The sequence below is a fragment of the Syngnathoides biaculeatus genome, chromosome 20, assembly GCF_019802595.1.
Source record: "Syngnathoides biaculeatus isolate LvHL_M chromosome 20, ASM1980259v1, whole genome shotgun sequence".
Classification (NCBI taxonomy): Eukaryota; Metazoa; Chordata; class Actinopteri; order Syngnathiformes; family Syngnathidae; genus Syngnathoides; species Syngnathoides biaculeatus.
In genome coordinates, this window is record NC_084659.1 from 12,780,194 (window position 1) to 12,798,924 (window position 18,731).

Below are 18,731 nucleotides of genomic sequence, written 5' to 3' on the forward strand. Positions count from 1 at the left end.
AATATTAAATAATAAACTCTGTAATTGCTGAACACTCGAGTAAGAGCAATGTAAAACTATTAAAAAGCTTTACTAAACTCTGCCACTGTAATTTCTGGAGCGACTTGAGTTTGACACTAGGTGGCAGTAAAATATTTGCCAAAGTCTTCTTTTTTTTTTTTTTAAATCTTGTACTGCAGTTTTTGGTTTGTTGTGGTTATTTATTTTGCAGGCAAATCGGATTGTGTTAATTCGACATTAATATTTACATTTAAAATCATAAATAAGTTCAATGAAATGATTTCAGATAACATTTCAAAGCTTAACCAAGAAGCACTTCGATAAGCGATTTCAATTTCATTCATAGTGATTTATTTACACCTTGTACGGTGAGGAAATGACCGTCATAAAATTAGACCAATTAGCTGAGAAAAGTTGTGATAACGATATCATTGATCTAGTTTTCTATTTTCTATACAACACAAATGTCATATATGTAAATAAAATTAAATGTATGGATATAAGTGATGTAAAAGACGGTACAGTTGTAATAACCATGTAATGACAATGTAATAATCATACATGGCTGGAAAATGGCTGACGATATACACAAATGTTCAGGAAAAAAAATACAACTCTGCTTTTTGAATGTGTACAGCTGGATTGGTTTACTAGTGGTTATTTTAAATCTCACATCTGATACAGAATAACCAAAAAGAAATACACCAAAAGCTCACTGTCCAGTGTTTGAATGCGAGAAAAGTCGTGAAACAATAATATTAGTTTTCTATTTTCTAGCAAAACACAAATGTCATATATGTAAATAAAATAAAATGTATGGATATAAGTGATGTAAAAGACGGTACAGCTGTAATAACCATGGAATGACTATGTAATGACCATGTAATGACTATGTAATAATCCCATACGGCTAGAAAATGCCTGACGGTATACACTAATGTTAAGAAAAAAATACAACTCTGCTTTTTGAACACCTACAGCTGGATTGGTTTACTCATGGTTATTTTAAATCTCACATCTGATACAGAATTACTAAAAAAGAAATACACCAGAAGCTCATTGTCTAATGTTTCAATGCATTTATTCAGAACACTTGAGTGCTTCAAAGAAAATGTGGTTAAGGCCTTTCCGTGTGTTTTGTAATCATCTAAATGCGCTAAAGCATTCCTGCCGAATAACACCGAAAGACGAAAACTCCTTGTGGGGTTTCGGGCTCAGAACTGGACATCAAGTTCCGCGTCTTCGACAAGTGGGGAAGAGGAACAGAATTGTAACCCGGTTTGGTTGTGCTTCACGTACACGAATTCACTGCACATCAATCTACAACAATACTCGTGTTTACTAGTAGTTCGGGTGAAAATGTGCTTGTGTGGATTTTTTTTTTTTTTTTTAAAGGAAAGCACCAGCCTCTCCAAAAACCCGGACATTGTGCTTCAAAAGAACGGTAAGGTCGGACCGAGAGGAATGGAGCAAAATGGCGTTGTGCGCGATGACGGGCTTCTCTGGATGTCGGTGGTCTAGCTCAGCAGTCGGCAACCCGCGGCTCCGGAGCCTCATGCGGCTCTTTCATCCTTATAATGCGGCTCTGATTGGCTTGGGAAAATAAATTACTAAAAAAAAATTTTTTTGTATTTAATTGAAGTGTGTTTTATTTGTGTTAGTTTTTATATTATTTTAGTTCTAAATTTGAAGATTATTGTGATCTTGAAATATTAAAATATTAATTAAATTATTTGATATTATTTTTTTCGTCGCTCAAAATAGACGTCACACTGCGGAAGCGGGTATACCCGCTGAAACGCCGTCTATTTTGAGCGACTTTCAAGCCCGGGAAAGCCAATGGAGAAATGTAAGAAAAGAAAAATATCTCAAGAAAATAGATTCTATTTTGTATTATTTTTTATTCTATAGTTTTGTTTTGTTTTTTTTTTTTTCATTTTAGATGTGCGGCTCCCAGTGTTTTCTTTTCCGTGGCAACCGGGTTCAAATGGCTCTTTCGGTGTCAAAGGTTGCCGACCGCTGGTCTAGCTAAACGGATTTAAAGATCCTTGAGGTCCTTCTGGGTTCCCCAGAGAGTGTCGGCGCTCTTCCTCAGCTGAGCCACTTCGCCGTCCATCAGGGTCATATTGACCACGCTGCTCACGCCGCTGCTGTTCAGAACGCAGGGCAGGGACAGGAAGACCTCTTCTCCGATGCCGTACATGCCCTAAAGAGACGTACGGAGTTAGCGCTTTGGACTAGTCGACGGATTTCTTTGCGCCTTTACGCTGTGCTCATGATCAGATTCTTTTACACTATTTCACGCAAGACCCAAAAACACTACCCCGGCGAATCCCCTGGTTCAGCCGTAGCGCTTTTGTTTCCCTGTCCCTGCGGCTCTCGGGGATCCCGCTACGAAGACGGCAAAGTCAGCATCGCCCCGTCGTGCTTTCTGGGAATTGTATCTCGAAATAACAGTTTGCGGATTACGGAGCATTGCATGCACCACTTAACTTCTTAACAACTTTTTAGTCGCAGTCTCCCCAGGTGCGTAAAATGCTTTCGGCACGGTGGAGTGGGGATACACGTCGGAGGTCTGAATCGACGCATCCATCTATTTTCTGAGCGAGTTATCCTCACGAGGGTCGTGAGCGTGCCGGAGCCTATCTCAGCTGTCATCGGGCAGGAAGCAAGGCACACCCTGAACTGATTGCCAGACAATCGCAGGGCAGGGGTCCAAATCTCTATCCTGGATGTCAGTTTTGTTTTCTTCGACCGAAAGCAAATGCAAGCACCCATTGCAATTTTTTTTTCATAGTTGATAGAGGATCCCGATTAAGAAATTTTCAAACTCAAAAAAATCATCTCCCCACCCATGCTAATTGCCTCTTCCTTCCTCCCGACCCAGATGTACAGTATCTCTCTTTAAGACCTTTTTTTTTTTTTTTTTTTGCTAGTTTTATGTATTTATTTACAAAATTCAACCGGCCAAAAATCTCACTTGATTTTCAGCGTTCCAAAATTCCTAATTTTGTGACGTCAAACTATATTCATCTTTTCAGAACATCCCGCCAAAGTCACTACTGGACTCAATTTAACCCTCCATCCGTCTATGATCCAAGCCGCTTATCCTCACAAGGGTCACGGGAGAGCCGGAGCCTATCCCAGCTAGCTTCGGGCGAATGGCGGACGACACCCCTGAACTGGTCGCCGGTCAGTCGCGGGGGCAGATATCGACACCATCACGGAGCGGGAATCGATCCCACGCTGCTTGCAGCAAAGTCAGACGTGTGTCCCGCTACACCGTCGGTGACCTCTTAATTTCCCAATGTTAGCAATATAGCCATCCATTTTCTTTCACCGCTTATCCTCACGAGGGTCGCGGGGGAGCGCTGGAGCCTATCGCAGATGTCAACATGGCAGGAGGCGGGGTTACACCCTGAACTGGTTGCCGGCCAATCGCAGGGCACATTGAGACCAACAGTCTCACAATCACACCTAGGGACAATTTCCAGCGTCCGATTATTGCTGAATGTTTTTGGGATGTGGGAGGAAACCGGAGTGCCCGGAGGAAACCCACACAGACGGGTCCGGGATTGAACCCGGGACCTCAGAACTGTATTTAAGAACAACAAAACAAGTTATAGACCGCATAATACAGATAGTACTACTAATAATAGTAACGTGAATGTCATACCAAGGCGCCACCGACTACCCGAGACAAATTCCTTGTGTGTTGTTACGTACTTGGCCATTAAATCGGATTCTGAATCTGATTCTGATCCCTCTGCTGCAGATATGTGGAATATGTAGTCGCCAGCAGGCATGACTAGCCAACCAACATCAAATATGTATATGTATACAAATATCATGTGCATTTATGCATACATCTCACCTTGACCATGGTGGAAACCGGGTGGACGCGGCTCATGTTCTTGACGATACTCTCGGTCAGGTCGGCCACGCTCAAGCCGATGGCCCAGTTGGTGTAACCCTTCAGCTTGATCACCTCGTAGGCGCTGGCACACAAAAGGTCATGTTGCCGTGACAACCCCGAATCGTTCCCCGTTAGCTGTTTAGTCTATTTCCAATCGAAGCATGAAATAAAATGGCGCTGTTACCAGTGTCCGTAATTGCTTAAGTTGAGTGTAAAATGGCCAGCCCTTAATAGCCTGAGTACCGCGAGCCAGATTGCATTAAGTCCTCCACGGAACAATCCCACGAGGCCATTTGGACTAAATCCCGCCGTCACCGCTAGGCCTCAAATTACAGACGCACTCTTTATTTTGTCCGCAGACACCATAGACACAGTAGAAAAAAAAAACAAAAAAAACCAACAACAATCGATTGATGTTTTGACCCTTTTTAAGTATCAGAATCAACATGAAAGATTCACATAAATATCAATATATATATATATATATCTGGTCTTGTGTTGCATATGCAGTGAAGGAAATAAGTATTTGAACACCCTGCTATATTGCAAGTTCTCCCACTTGGAAATAATGGAGGGGGTTTGAAATTGTCCACTGTGAGAGAGATAATCAAAAAAGAAAAATCCAGAAATGACAATGTATGATTTTTTAAACAATTTATTTGCATGATACAGCTGCAAATAAGTATTTGAACACCTCTCTATCAACTACAATTCTGACCCACAAAGACCTGTTAGTCCGCCTTTAAAAGTCCACCCCGGGCTCCATGTATTATCCCGAATCGGATGCACCTGTGTGAGGTCGTTAGCTGCATAAAGACACCTGTCCGCCCCATCCAATCAGTCAGACTCAAACTTGTAACACGGCCAAGAACAAAGAGCTGTCCAAAGACATTAGAGACTAAATTGTAAAACTCCACACGACTCGAAAGGGCTACAGAGAAATTGACAAGCATCTTGGTGGAAAAAGTTCCACTGTTCCATCCCAAGAACACCATCCCTACTGTGAAGCGTGAGATTTTGGGGAACAACCTCTTTCCCCTCAGTCAGAGCATTGAAGATGGGTCGTGGCCGGGTCTTTGGGTCAGGAAAACCAAGGAGTGGCTCCGTAAGAAGCAGATCAAGGTTCTGGCGTGGCCTAGCCAGTCTCCAGACCTAAACCCAATAGAAAATCTTTGGAGGGAGCCGAAACTCTGTGTTTCTCAGCGACAGCCCAGAGACTTGTCTGATCTAGAGAAGATCTGTGTAGAGAAGTGGGCCAAAATCCCTCCTGGACAGTGCGCAAACCTGGTGAACAACTACAGGAAACGTTTGACCTCTGTAATTGCCAACAAAGGCTACTCTACCGAATATTAACATTGGTTTTCTCAGGTGTTCAAATACTTATTTACAGCAAAACATCACACTTTGTGATTTCTGGATTTTACTTTTTAGATCTCTCTCTCCCTCACAGTGGACATGCACCTACGATGAAAATTTCTGACCCCTCCATGATTTCTAATTGGGAGAGCTTGAAATATAGCAAAGTGTTCAAATACTTATTTTCTTGACTGTAAATGTTCATAGATACATTTTTCATCAGTATGTAGAAGTCATATGATCCTAATCTTTTGGCGCAGTAAACGTTAAGTGTCTCATGCATGTACAGTACGATGATATTAATAATCATCTACCGCTACAACTATATATGGAGGGATTTTGCCTGTTGTTGGTACAACACTGGCCGGTGACTCATTGGCAAACGAGAGAGAGAAGTAAAAATCTAAACTTGAATGTGTGACCATCACACAAGATGCCTTGCAACTGACTGTGGACCAGTTCACAGGGTGTAGTCTCCCTCACGAGGGTTGCGGGACTGTTTAGATTTACTCCGCAGTACGTTGGGAGTACTTGGCTAGCAAATGGGTCTCACGGTCTGAGGTTCTGCGGTTTACCTGTCCACCACGGCCTTATGCGTGGCCTTCCAGTGTTCCTTATCGCCGTCGGTGCCGATCTCGGGATTCAACTTCTGCAAGTTGACGCCGGCGACATTTGCGCCACTCCACACAGGGACTGGAACAGACGAAGCACAGGAGTTACTAAACCCCGAAGGTCCAGAAAGGCCAGTGCGGATTCTCGACTGCACAAGAGCGCAAAGATCCCGAATGCGGGTTTTCCCACATGTATTTTGCAACCTTTAGACAATTTTTTTGTGGCGGTGAGCCCTTCAAAAACAATAAATTATATCACAAGGAACAGTACACGTTAAAAAAAGACTGTGGATATTTTGACGTCTATACCCGTCAATGGCAGTGAATGTGTTTCAAGCAAGTTTTTAGACCACAAACTTTGAAAATGTCAGGAACATTTTTCGGTTAGCAGTTCCATTTAACACTCGTTGTACCTTTCATACTTGAAAACCGAGGCAAGGCTTGCGAAATAATCCTAAAACTGTTGAGCGGGGTTCACCGCGGGGCACTCACCGCTGGTGTCTCCGTGCTCGCCCAGCACCCAGCCGTTGAAGGAACTGGCGTGGATGCCGAGGCGTTCGGCCATCATGAAGCGAAAGCGGGCCGAGTCCAGGTTGGTGCCGCTGCCGATGACGCGGTGCTTGGGCAGCCCGCTCAGTTTCCAGGTCACGTAGGTGAGTATGTCCACTGCCGAGTTGCGAGTTCCGATCAAATAACGACAACGGCAATCACATTACATGCTAATATTATTCCAGACACGTCTTTCATAAATCCTAGAACAAACCTAGACGATATCGCAACGTTGAACAACGACAAATTTCAACCCACAATAATGTGATGAAAGTTTAGTCCAGGGGTATCAAAAAGTTTTTTGTCACGGGCCACATTGTAGTTACGGTTTCCCTCAGTGGGCTGTGAAACCATAAAAATATTCATAATCAGCTTTTCATATTACACAAGAAATTTATGTGCGAGTTTTGCAATCAGAAATCAAGGGTAATGGGTTTTGAACTATCCACGTTTGGTAGCACGAAAATGCTTGTAATATCTCAACGTTATCATTCTGGATAGATAACAATTTGAAATTTTGATACAAATTTTTACAACCATCATGGAAGGTGACAAGCTAGATTTGCCTTCGCGGGCCGCATAAAATCATGTGGCGGGCCAGCACTAACCCTCGGACCTTAAGTTTGACACCTGCGGTCTAATCGATGTCGACTAGTCATTGATGATGTTAAAGATATTTTTTTTCATACAAAACCTTTTTACACCTCCCCCACCACAAAAAAATCAATTAGCGATTAGTCGACGTCACATAAAATCATGTGGCGGGCCAGCGCTGGCCCTTGGACCTTAGATTTGACACCTGTGGTCTAGTCGATGCCCGACTAGTCATTTACGATGTTAAAGATATTTTTTTCATACGCAACATTTTTACCCCAGCCACCCCAAAAAATAAAAAAATGAGCGACTAGTCGACGTCACATAAAATAATGTGGCGGGCCACCTCTGGCCCTCAGGCCTTAAGTTTGACACCTGTGGTTGAATCAATGTCGACGAGTCATTGTTGATGTTAAAGATAGTTTATTTTTCATATGAAACATTTTCAATAAAAGTAAATGAGCGACTAGTCGACGTCACATAAATTAAATTTGACATCTGTGGTCTAGTCGATGCCCGACTAGTCATTGACGATGTTAAAGATATTTTTTTCATACGCAACATTTTTACCCCCCACCTATCAAAAACATAAATAAATGACCGACTCGTCAACGTCACATAAAATCATGTGGCGGGCCAGCGCTGGCCCTCGGGCCTTAAGTTTGACACCTGTGGTCTAGTCGATGCCCGACTCGATATTTTTTTCATACGCAACATTTTTACCTGTGGTTGATGATTTTAAAGACATTTTTTTCCGTATGAACTCTAGTGAATACTTGGTTCTCAAATATCCCCGTTCTCGAACAAATCAGTTTCCAAACAAACATTTCGAGATGTTTTTTTTGCTTGTTTTTGAATGAAAATTAGTCATATTTTTGTATGTTACTTTTGTAAAAATGAAAAACATATATCTTTTTTTTCCCCTCATTATTGTTGTTTAAAATTATTCTACACGTTTGTTAAAAATAAAAGTTCACATGGCTGGGGGGGCCCAGTTGCTACAGATACGGAAATGCACTCCCTGCCCAACCTACTCTACTGCTAAACTTTAGTAACTAAAGCATACATTTTAAGCAAAAAATGAATATATTTTAAAATTATTTTGTTATATAAAGTATTTAAACCATACATGTATTTCTACTATGTAGTTTATTATCAGGAAAAGCTAAAAAAACACTTTAAAAAGTCGATTTTTTAAAGGTTTGGAACGCATTACTTCTTTTTCCCATTAATTGTAATGGGAAATATTGATTCAGTTTTCAAACAAATCACTTCTCGAACCGTTTCCTAGAACAGATTATGCTCGAGAACCGAAGTTTTTTTGCTTGTGTTTTTGAACGAAAATCGGTACTTAATGTTTTTGCATGTTACTTTTTGTAAAAATGAAAAAAAAATTGGTTTTTTTTCCCCTCATTATTGTTGTTTAAAGTTATTGTACACTTTTGTTAATAAAAAAAAAAGTTCACATGGCTGGGGAGGGAGTCACTACAGATACAGAAATGCACTCCCAGCCCAACCTACTCTACCGCTAAACTTTAGTAATTAAAGCGGACATTTTAAGCAAAAAATAATTATATTTATTACATTATTTTATTATATAAATTATTTAAATTATTCATGTATTTCTACTATGTCGTTTATTATCAGGAAAAGCTAAAGAAAATGCTTTAAAAAGCCCGCTTTTTAAAAGGCTTGGAACGCATTACTTCTTTTTCTATTAACTGTAATGGGAAATGTCGATTTAGTTTTTGAACAAATCACTATTCGAAGCGCCTTCTGGATTTTTTTTTTTTTTTTTTTTTAATATTTGACTGCAACAAACGTTTACCAGGGTTGGAGACGACGATGAGCGTGCACTGCGGGCTGTGCTTCATGATCTGCGGGACGATGGACTTGAAGACGTTGACGTTCCTCTGCACCAGGTTGAGTCGGCTCTCGCCCTCCTGCTGGCGGACTCCGGCGGTCACCACCACCAAGCGAGAGTCGGCAGTCACTGCGTAGTCTGCGGAAAGGAGAATTGAGAGCTAGCGTAGCGGTCGGGACAAAAGTAGCGCCGGCGTGGCCCACCTTTGTCCGCGACGATCTTGGAGGTCTTGAGGAAAAGGCTCCCGTGCTGCAGGTCCATCGCCTCGCCCTTCAGCCGATCCTCCATCACGTCCACCAGAGCCAGCTCGTCACACAGATCCTTGCAAAAATCAACACAGGAATCATCTCCCGCATGCAAAATTACAACCAAAAAAAAGTGTCATGCAGACTCAAATGCCATTTTTTTTCAATCATAACTCATATAGCGTATTAAAATGCTTCAAATTTATGATCTAAACGAGCTGTGCTTGAAGATAATAATAGAGGATGGGGACTGTCCAAATTAAAAAAAAAAAATTAAAACGTTTCTTTTGGCTTGTCCCGTTAGGGGTCACCATAGCATATTTTAAAATAAAAATTTAACAAAAAACAGAGGAAAAAATAAAAAAAATAACCTTCGAATAGCTGAATCTGAGAGTGCTGAAAACTATATGGTGGTTTGCTGTCATAACAATAATATGCTAATTTCCATTCTGTTGCATGTTAACTTTTTCTTTATATTTATCATGAAATTAGTTTATATTTTTATATTTTATTTTTTTTAATATTTATTATATTTTGTATTTTTTACGTTTTGGATTTATGTTTATATTTATTATATTTTAGATTTTTTATATTTTGTATTTTTTATAATTTATATTCATGTTTATTCTATTTTATATTTTATTTTTATATTTTATACTTTTTATATTTCATATTTACGTTTTAATTGTTTTATTTTTATTTTTTTATACTTTATTTTTAATATATATTTTTGAAATATTTTTATTTTTTTATATTTTTGTTTTATGTATCCGTTTTACTGCAAGGGAGTAAAAAATAAACACCGTGCCGATACTTTGCGACTTATTCAGACAACCGCGCAATATTCATTTCTTCATTTCTTCAAAGTGATGTTATATGATTGTATCCCATTGGTTGAGGGAAAAAAAATAATTACAACACATTATGAAGAATAAAATGTACATGTAGTGTACATTAATACTTTGCATTATTGTATATTTAAGAGTTTAGAAGGTGTTTAAGAGTATAGAATGTGTTTATACGCGTATGGTAGGACGGTAATAGTCAAAATGACACTCAATTATTACAATTATTGATAATTGTAATAGCCAAATTCAAACAATATGGAGTTCCCCAGGGATCAATCCCTAGTCCATTATTTATTTATTATAATAATTATTATATATATTATAATTATCAATAATTACACTCATTATTACACTCAAAAGTGTAATAAGATTCTGGTTGGATTCATGCAGCTTTCAAACATGTATAAATATGAAAAAAAAATATATATATATATCATGGGTGGGTGTGAGGTTCACTGTACATACAATAATTCTTCATAAAAAAAAGAGAAAACTGTTGTAGCTGTAAAGGGGAGTCGAGATTCATATTTTCCGACATCTGAATCAGATTCAGAATCAGAATCGGATTGAATGGCCAAATATGTAACGGCTCACAAGGAGCAAAAGGGTCTTACTCGCAGTAGGATGCTGATGGCGCAGGCCATGCCCACTTGGCCCACCCCGACCACCGTCACTTTGTTCCTGGGGGGCTCTGCGGCGCTCCCGGGCACGGGGCTGATGAGTTTCTGGAGCACCGACGACATGGTGGGGCTGCAAAGGAGTGGGGTGGGGGTGAGGGGTCAAAGGGCACAACAGCGGTTGTCTTCTGCCATCTTGTCAACTTTGGCTGAAAATATTCCGTTTTGTATTAATTTACCAGTGTTAAAATTGTGATTTTTTTTTTTGCTGTTTGTTGGATCCACAGTACTATATACTTATCAAGTATTTTTTTAAAGAACTATTTTTGATTACCCATATTTCCATGATCAGATAGATAGCAGATAGAAAACAACGTTTGCAGTTAAATGAATCCGTCCATCCATTTTCCAAGCTGCTCATCCTCACAAGGGTCGCAAGAGTGCTGGAGCCTATCCCATCTTACTTCAGGCAAAACCCTGTGAACTGGTCTACAGTCAATTGCAGGGCACTATAGACGCGGTCACTGAGTGGGGAACTGAACCCCAGCTGACTACAGTCTTGCAAGTGTATCACTGCACCATCAGCGACTCCGCATCAGAGCCAAATTCAAACAATGTGGAGTTCCCCAGGGATCAATCCCTAGCCCATTATTATTTATGTTGGATACAAATAATGTATATCTCACAGGTCTGTGGACTGGGGCTCGAATCCTGGCCCTCCCTGTGTAGCGTTTGCATGTTCTCCCCGTGCCTGCGTGGGTTTTTCTCCGGGCACTCCGGTTTCCCCCCCCACATCCCAAAAACATGCGACATTAATCGGACACTCTAAATTGCCCCTAGGTGTGATTGAGAGTGCGGCTGTTTGTCTCCATGTACCCTGCGATTGGCCGGCGACCAGTTCAGGGCGTACCCCGCCACCTGCTAGTTAACATCCGGGATAGTCTCCAGCCCTCCCGTGACCCTCGTGGGGATAAACGGTGAAGAAAATGAAATTTAAGTATGTGCCTATTTATGGATGTGTCCCCCCCCCCAAAAAAAAAAAAATTACATGAAACAAACCACCGAATGATATCAAGGACAACTGCATGTGCTGGTGACAAAATGGGGACACCGTGTACATCTCAAACGGGTTTCGAAGTACCGGTGCACATATTTGCAGATACAATCCCCACTACACTGCAGTGTCCCTCTCGCAAGTTAATATTAATAATAACAAATAAATAAATGTTAGTTAACTACATTTTTCATTTTTTTTTCACAACAAAGGCAGCACGATGCCTCATTTTAGCCCCCAAACCCTGAAAAAATGGAATCAAATGTGATTTTAATCATCTCACCAAGTACACTGTACACACAATACACCCGGTCAGCACATATTGTGGGATTTTCATATTCCATATCAAATCTCTTGATTATTTTACACTAGCGTTGATTATGTAATTGCTGCGTGCGGCCATGATGCAGGCGGAATTTCAAAATAAGTGCTCCACGGTTCTAACCCCCCCCCCCCCCCGCGCCTAATTACAGGAGGGTTAAGTACGCCTCACACACTCTCGATTTTACTTCAAATGTTCTCAATCCGAATTACAATATGCTATTAATAACCAGCAAACTGCGTATTGTTGAATACATAAATTACTCTTTAGGTACCTTTTGCACACAAGGCGACGATTAAGCGACACAAACGCCTCGCCACACACGAAATTTCCCCCCCCCGGCCCCCCATCCGCACCACAGACGACCGCGATGAACATTCCGATATATATAATGAGCAGATGACTTACATTTTCCTGCGTTTTTTTTTTTTTTTTTTTGGGAATAAAGAAATATCCGGTGTTCGAACCTCGTCGGGAGCAGGTGGCGAGTCTGAGAGGCGAGGATCTTACAGCGCGGGAGGGGGGTGGGGAGGAAGAGGAGGAGGAGGAGGAGGAGGGTGGATGGACGTGAGGATTACGTGACGGCATCCAGCCAATCCCCCCCCCCTCCCCCCCAGTCCCTCCATGGCGGCATTCTCCCTCCATTTGCTGGATTCAGACCATTTCATCACCTTTAAAAAAATGCGCTTACATACTTAAAGCCGGTTCTGAATCTCATTCTGATTATAATTAGGCACACGTCCCACAATGCACCACAGCAGCTGGCCGAACAACAGTGAAATCATAAAATCACTGTCAACCTAATATGGGGACGGTAACTATGGCAACAAATTCATTTAGTAAACAAAGAAATCACGCGTGACTACCGATTTTTTCATTCTAAAAAAAAATATAAAAAATAAAATGACGGTTTTCCAATTTATTTATTTAACTTAGTTGAACTGAAGTGCAAATACCAAAATGGAAAAATTATTTCTTTCACAGTCGTTTGGTTATTCTCAATTTTCATGTTAATAACGACATACTTAAAGCTGGTTCTGAATCTGAATCTGATTCGAACTAGGTGGCGTCCCACAATGCACCACAGCAGCTGGCCGAACAACAGTGAAGTCATAAAATCAGTCAACGTAATATGGGGACGGTAACTATGGCAACAAATTCATTTAGTAAACAAGGAAATCCCGCGTCACTCCGATTTTGTCATTCTAGAAAAAAAAAATCAAATGTTTTCGACTTTATTTTCAAATGTTACTGAAATTTAACTTACTTAAAATAAAATCAAAATAACACAATATTGTAAATATTTTTTTACAGTCCCTTGGTTATTGTCAACTTTCATGTTAATAACCATGTCGTAAATCACGTGCAAAGATTTCATAGATTGAAAAATCTCATTTTAACTGGGATTGTATTTTCTGTGTCACTGATACACACGCCTACCTTTGTGTGCGTAAGGTGGGATCGATTCCCGCTCAGTGATGGCGTCGATGTCTGCCTTGCGGCTGACTGGCGACCAGTTCAGGGTGTAGTCCGCCTTTTGCCTGACGCTAGCCGGGATAGGCTCCAGCTTTCCTGTGGCCTTTGTGAGGATTAGCGGCTTGGATAATAGATGGATGGATATTTTCAGTGGTTTACATGTAGCGTAATGGTATTATTGTGACAAAAGTCAGCTTTTTAAACCTGTAATAATACATCTATTACCGTCTTACGTTACTATGCTAAATGATAATGTTTATACTTTCCCAGAAACATTAGCAAAAAATCATGGATAAAAAAAAAAGCCTCATACTTGTAGTTTTACACACTTCCACCCAAATATTTTTCTTTTACTGCGATTGGCTGGCAACCAGTTCAGGGTGTACCCGGCCTCCTGCCTGTCGACAGCTGGGATAGGCTCCACCACTCCCCGCGACCCTCGTGAGGATAAGCGACAATGAGTATTTCTTTCAGTTGTAAATTATTTAAATAAATAATTTAAGATGAACTGCGACAGGTTCACGCAACGCTAGCATGAAGATTCTTTCATTTCACAGCTAAGCGGGTCAGGCTTTGAAGATGGTGATGCTGTTTTGTATCAAAGTGATGCAATGCTACGTAACCCACAGAAATCGCTAAATACTTCGGATTTCGCTGTTTGGAGAAACGGGGCGACTCCCACCTTGCTGACCTGGTAGCAGAATCCTTCACAAGGGGGGCGGGGGGGCGGGGGTTGGCAGGAACCGGCAATACGTGATACCGCGGAACTCACCGCGTCGCGTCGTCGGGTGTCTCGCGGAACGTTCTGACACTGACCGCATCGTCTACAAGGGCTGCTATGTGATTGGCTGTCATAATGGCCGTCGAGTGGAACGTGACTGGCTGACAGTTGCAACAATTGAAGACGTACGACCCAAACAACACCCGTGGAAATACCCACTGCTAAATCAAAAAATGTGATGAGAAAATCTTGTTTTTTTTTTTTTTTTTTGTACAAAAATCGGATATTTTGCCTTTGCTTCTCCGTGTTTCCGGACTAACTACATTTTATATTTTTACCGGAACATTCTTGCGCAGGTTTTCCCGAGAAAGACGGCAGCTGCTTGACTCGGATTTATTTCGGTCTACGTTCTGACAGTTTGCATGAGATCACGTCGTACCCTCGAACCGGTGCCGACGCTGCGCACGTCATGCCGCGATGACGGCGGCGGTAGGGGCTGGCGCCCAATAGGACGCGGCGCTCGCGCGTCGCTCCCCCCGTCCAATGGAATTAGAGGGAGCTCATCTCTTAACGCCACCAAGATGAGCTTTTGTGTGGATGTTTGAGCCGTGAAGAGAGTGTGGGGTGGAGGTGGGGGGATTAGACTTGGAAGGAGGCGGGGCTGTCGTGCGATTACATAACACAAAAACCCAGCATGGGAGGCGTCACGCAAACATTTCATCCTCCAGCTTCAACTGACCTCTACATCGACATACGTTTTTTGGCGGGGAAAAACAGCCATCACTTGCATTGCCCAGACGAATACAGTCTCAAAATATGTTTTTGGACTAAATAGCCTGAAAGTTAGCTGCGAGCGGCATCCAGAACTCACGTGACCCTTGTGAGGATAAGCAGCTTCGGAAATGGATGGATGTTTGTAATACGAGACACCAACAGGTGATTTTTACTCCTCTTGTTCGACGCAGAGGCCCAAGTATCAATATTTTTTTTAAAAAAATAGTTGGGTACACATTATCGTATCGATTATCATATTTCTCAAAATAATGATCTCACCCTGCGAGCTGCGTTGAATAATTTTTGTTTCCTTCTCCTCAATCGAATGTTTACTATTTCTAAATGCAAATGCACCCCAAGTGACATGACTATTACTCCGCACGGGACCTTTTAACGACTGCAATCGGTTAATTCTGAGCGCAGCCACATCCCAGTCGTATGAGGGTGTGCCCACTTATGCAACCACGCTTAGTTCAAGTCTACATTGTGAAATTGTAATTGTAAAAGCTTGTCAACGTGATTTCTCACTTCTCTATGTATTCCTGTCTACATTTTCTGACCCCAGCCCCCCCCCCCCCACAATGCCCCTGCCCTTCACTCCCACAGAAAGGCCTCATGGTCATGTGACCTGGAACAAAATCAAGTCCGCTCGAAAGCCTCGTGGCATCCGGCTTCAAAGTCAATGAATGGACGCATGATTGCATGTGCCACTGTTGTCTTTCGGTGCCTTTTGTTCATGCTAACCCCTAACCCCAAATTTTGTGTCATGCCCCCATTGGAATTGTTTAACATCAGAATATGAAATTTCATGGTTCCAACGTACAATTTACATCCAATGAATACGTAAGTATGAATCTTGAGCCCAAATGGCCTCCTGCCTGATGACAGCCGGGATTAGCTTCTGCGACCCTCGTGGGGATAAGCGGCTAAGTAAATGGATGTACCCATAAATACATTAAATCTAAACCTCCATTAGTGGTGTGGTGACTAGTACAATGAAGAAAATAAATATTTGAACACCCTGCTATTTTGGAACTTTTTGGTCATAATTCCACCAACCGTGTTTGGAGGAAGACGAATGACGAGTTCCATCCCAAGAACACCATCCCTACTGTGAAGCATGGAGGTGGTAGCATCACGCTTTGGGGGTGTTTTTCTGCACATGGGACAGTGGAACAACTGCTTTCCCTCAGATGGGTCGTGGCTGGGTCTTTCAACATGACAATGACCCGAAGCACACAGCCAGGAAAACCAAGGACTGGCTCCGTAAGAAGCAGATCAAGGTTCTGGCGTGGCCTAGCCAGTCCCCAGATTTAAACCCAAAAGAAAATCGTTAGAGAGAGCTGAAACTGTCAAAAACCTGTCTGATCTCGAGAAGATCTGTGTGGAGGAGTGGGCCAAAATCCCTCCTGCAGTGTCTGCAAACCTGGTGAACAACTACAGGAAACATTTAACCTCTGTAATTGCAAACAAAGGCTACTGTACCGAATAAAAACATTGGTTTTCTCATATGTTCAAATACTTATTTGCAGCTGTATCACACAAATAAATCTGGATTTTTCATTTTAGATGATCTGTCCCAGTGGACATGCACCTATGATGAATATTTCAGACCCCTCCATGATTTGTAACTGGGAGAACTTGCAATATAGCAGGGTGTTCAAATACTTATTTTCTTCACCGTGTATATATAACAACACTGAAAACACGATTACGCGGACAGCGGAAAACATTTTCGAGCTTTGCTATTTCCTTCAACGGCATAGCGGCGACACTGCGGCCCCACACAAATGGGCTCCATTTGCCGTGACCCCGCCCCCTCGCCCCCCCCCGGCTCCAATAGCTAGTTGCGTCCTCTTTCCCTGCCACAGTCAGGAACAGCATACAAAATGGCTACTTTACAAGCAACCAAATGGATTCTGATGACGGTCGCGTGCGTCTTGCGCTGACCCGGGGGCCAGACGCCCGAGCATTAGATGACGATAACACCCCGAATCGCGCGAGCGTCTTTTCCACGTGTGGCGCATTAGGCTTCACGCCATCAGCCAAATGGGGGGCCTGCGGGTGGATGATATTTTTCCGGAAATTTCGCAAACATTCACACTTAGGACGATACAGGCGTGCGTCCCGATGTACCGGAAAACGCAAATCGCGCACAGCGACGCGTTTGTTTGACGTAGCAGGGATCGTAGGGCCGTTCTAGGATCGGAGGTTCAGGGGGTGTCGAAGGGAATCGTGGGGCCGTTCGAGGATCGGAGGATTCAGGGGGTGTCGACGGGGATCGTGGGGCCGTTCTAGGATCGGAGGTTCAGGGGGTGTCGACGGGAATCGTGGGGCCGTTCCAGGACCGGAGGTTCAGGGGATGTCGACGGGGATCGTGGGGCCGTTCTAGGATCGGATGTTCAGGGGGTGTCGACGGGGATCGTGGGGCCGGTTTAGGATCGGAGGCTCAGGGGGTGTCGACAGAGACCGCGGGGCCGTTCCAGGACCGGAGGTTCAGGGGGTGTCGACAGGGATCGCGGGGCCGTTCTAGGATCGGAGGTTCAGGGGGTGTCGACAGGGATCTCAGGGCCGTTCTAGGATCGGAGGTTCAGGGGGTGTCAAAGGGAATCGTGGGGCCGTTCGAGGATCGGAGGATTCAGGGGGTGTCGACGGGGATCCTGGGGCCGTTCTAGGATCCGAGGTTCAGGGGGTGTCGACGGGAATCGTGGGGCCGTTGTAGGACCGGAGGTTCAGGGGGTGTCGACGGGGATCGTGGGGCCGTTCTAGGATCGGATGTTCAGGGGGTGTCGACGGGGATCGTGGGGCCGGTTTAGGATCGGAGGCTCAGGGGGTGTCGACAGAGACCGCGGGGCCGTTCTAGGACCGGAGGTTCAGGGGGTGTCGACAGGGATCGCGGGGCCGTTCTAGGATCGGAGGTTCAGGGGGTGTCGACAGGGATCTCAGGGCCGTTCTAGGATCGGAGGTTCAGGGGGTGTCGACATGGATCTGAGGCCGTTCTAGGATCAGAGGTTCATGGGGTGCCGAGTTCCCAACCAGGCAACCGCATCCCTGAAAGAAAATCCCGACACTTTCGGCGAAAGTCTGTGACTGAACTATCAGATCCGATAAATGATATTTTCAAACCCCAATTCCAGATCACATTCTAAAAAACATCGTGTACCCTGAACAGCTTTTGACTGGAACATTTCGTAGTGGAATTGCTTAAATCGGAAAGAAGTGAAGTGGCAGGATGGGCGGGCGACTGGTCAGCACCGTCAGGTCCTGGGTTCAAATCTGCCCTCTTCTTGTGCCCGAGTGGTTTTTCTCTACTCTGGTTTCAACCCTCATCACCAAAACACGCTTGGTAGGTTGAATCTGTGTCCGATTGGCTGCCGACCGGTTAAAGGTATATCTTGCCTGGGATTGGCTCCAGCACACCCACCCACCCGAGTGAGGATATGGGGAGAACATGGATGGAAAAAGGTCATTAATGGGTATGCATAAAAGGGGCAGCCCCGAAAGGCTCAGTTGTCCGCAAGGATGGGGAGAGGCATAAAACTTCGTGACCGACATGAGCAAATCACCTCGTTAGGAACATTTCTTCACACACAATTGTAATTAATGTCTTATTAGCTTATCCAATAAGATTGATCATATGTCTGATGTGTTAATCGTGGATTTGCCCGGATTTCAGACAATCCTATAGAATGTTTTCGATGTTTACGATTTGAGTCTTCACGTGGTGGGTGAGAGCACTTTTCCAAAGTCATGACGTTGAACAGACTATAGTAAAATCCAGGAG

At 43.2% G+C, this 18,731-nt stretch overlaps 1 protein-coding gene across 7 annotated transcripts; it reads right to left on the reverse strand.

Moving 5' to 3' along the window:
• Positions 1-1,056: 1,056 nt before the first annotated feature.
• On the reverse strand, positions 1,057-14,746 carry ldhba (lactate dehydrogenase Ba). Of its 7 annotated transcripts, none has more exons than XM_061807138.1 (9): positions 14,613-14,746; positions 13,417-13,573; positions 10,598-10,733; positions 9,094-9,211; positions 8,855-9,028; positions 6,376-6,549; positions 5,848-5,965; positions 3,875-3,998; positions 1,057-2,206 (listed from the first exon to the last, which is right to left on the reverse strand). In XM_061807138.1, the coding sequence occupies exons 3-9, from the start codon at positions 10,724-10,726 to the stop codon at positions 2,039-2,041; spliced, it is 1,005 nt and encodes a 334-aa protein (XP_061663122.1). In that variant the 5' UTR covers positions 10,727-10,733; positions 13,417-13,573; positions 14,613-14,746; the 3' UTR covers positions 1,057-2,038. The 7 variants fall into 7 exon arrangements, with proteins under 7 accessions (XP_061663122.1, XP_061663123.1, XP_061663121.1 ...); XM_061807139.1 differs by lacking the exon at positions 14,613-14,746 and adding an exon at positions 14,225-14,327; XM_061807137.1 differs by lacking the exon at positions 14,613-14,746 and adding an exon at positions 14,135-14,226.
• Positions 14,747-18,731: the final 3,985 nt, after the last annotated feature.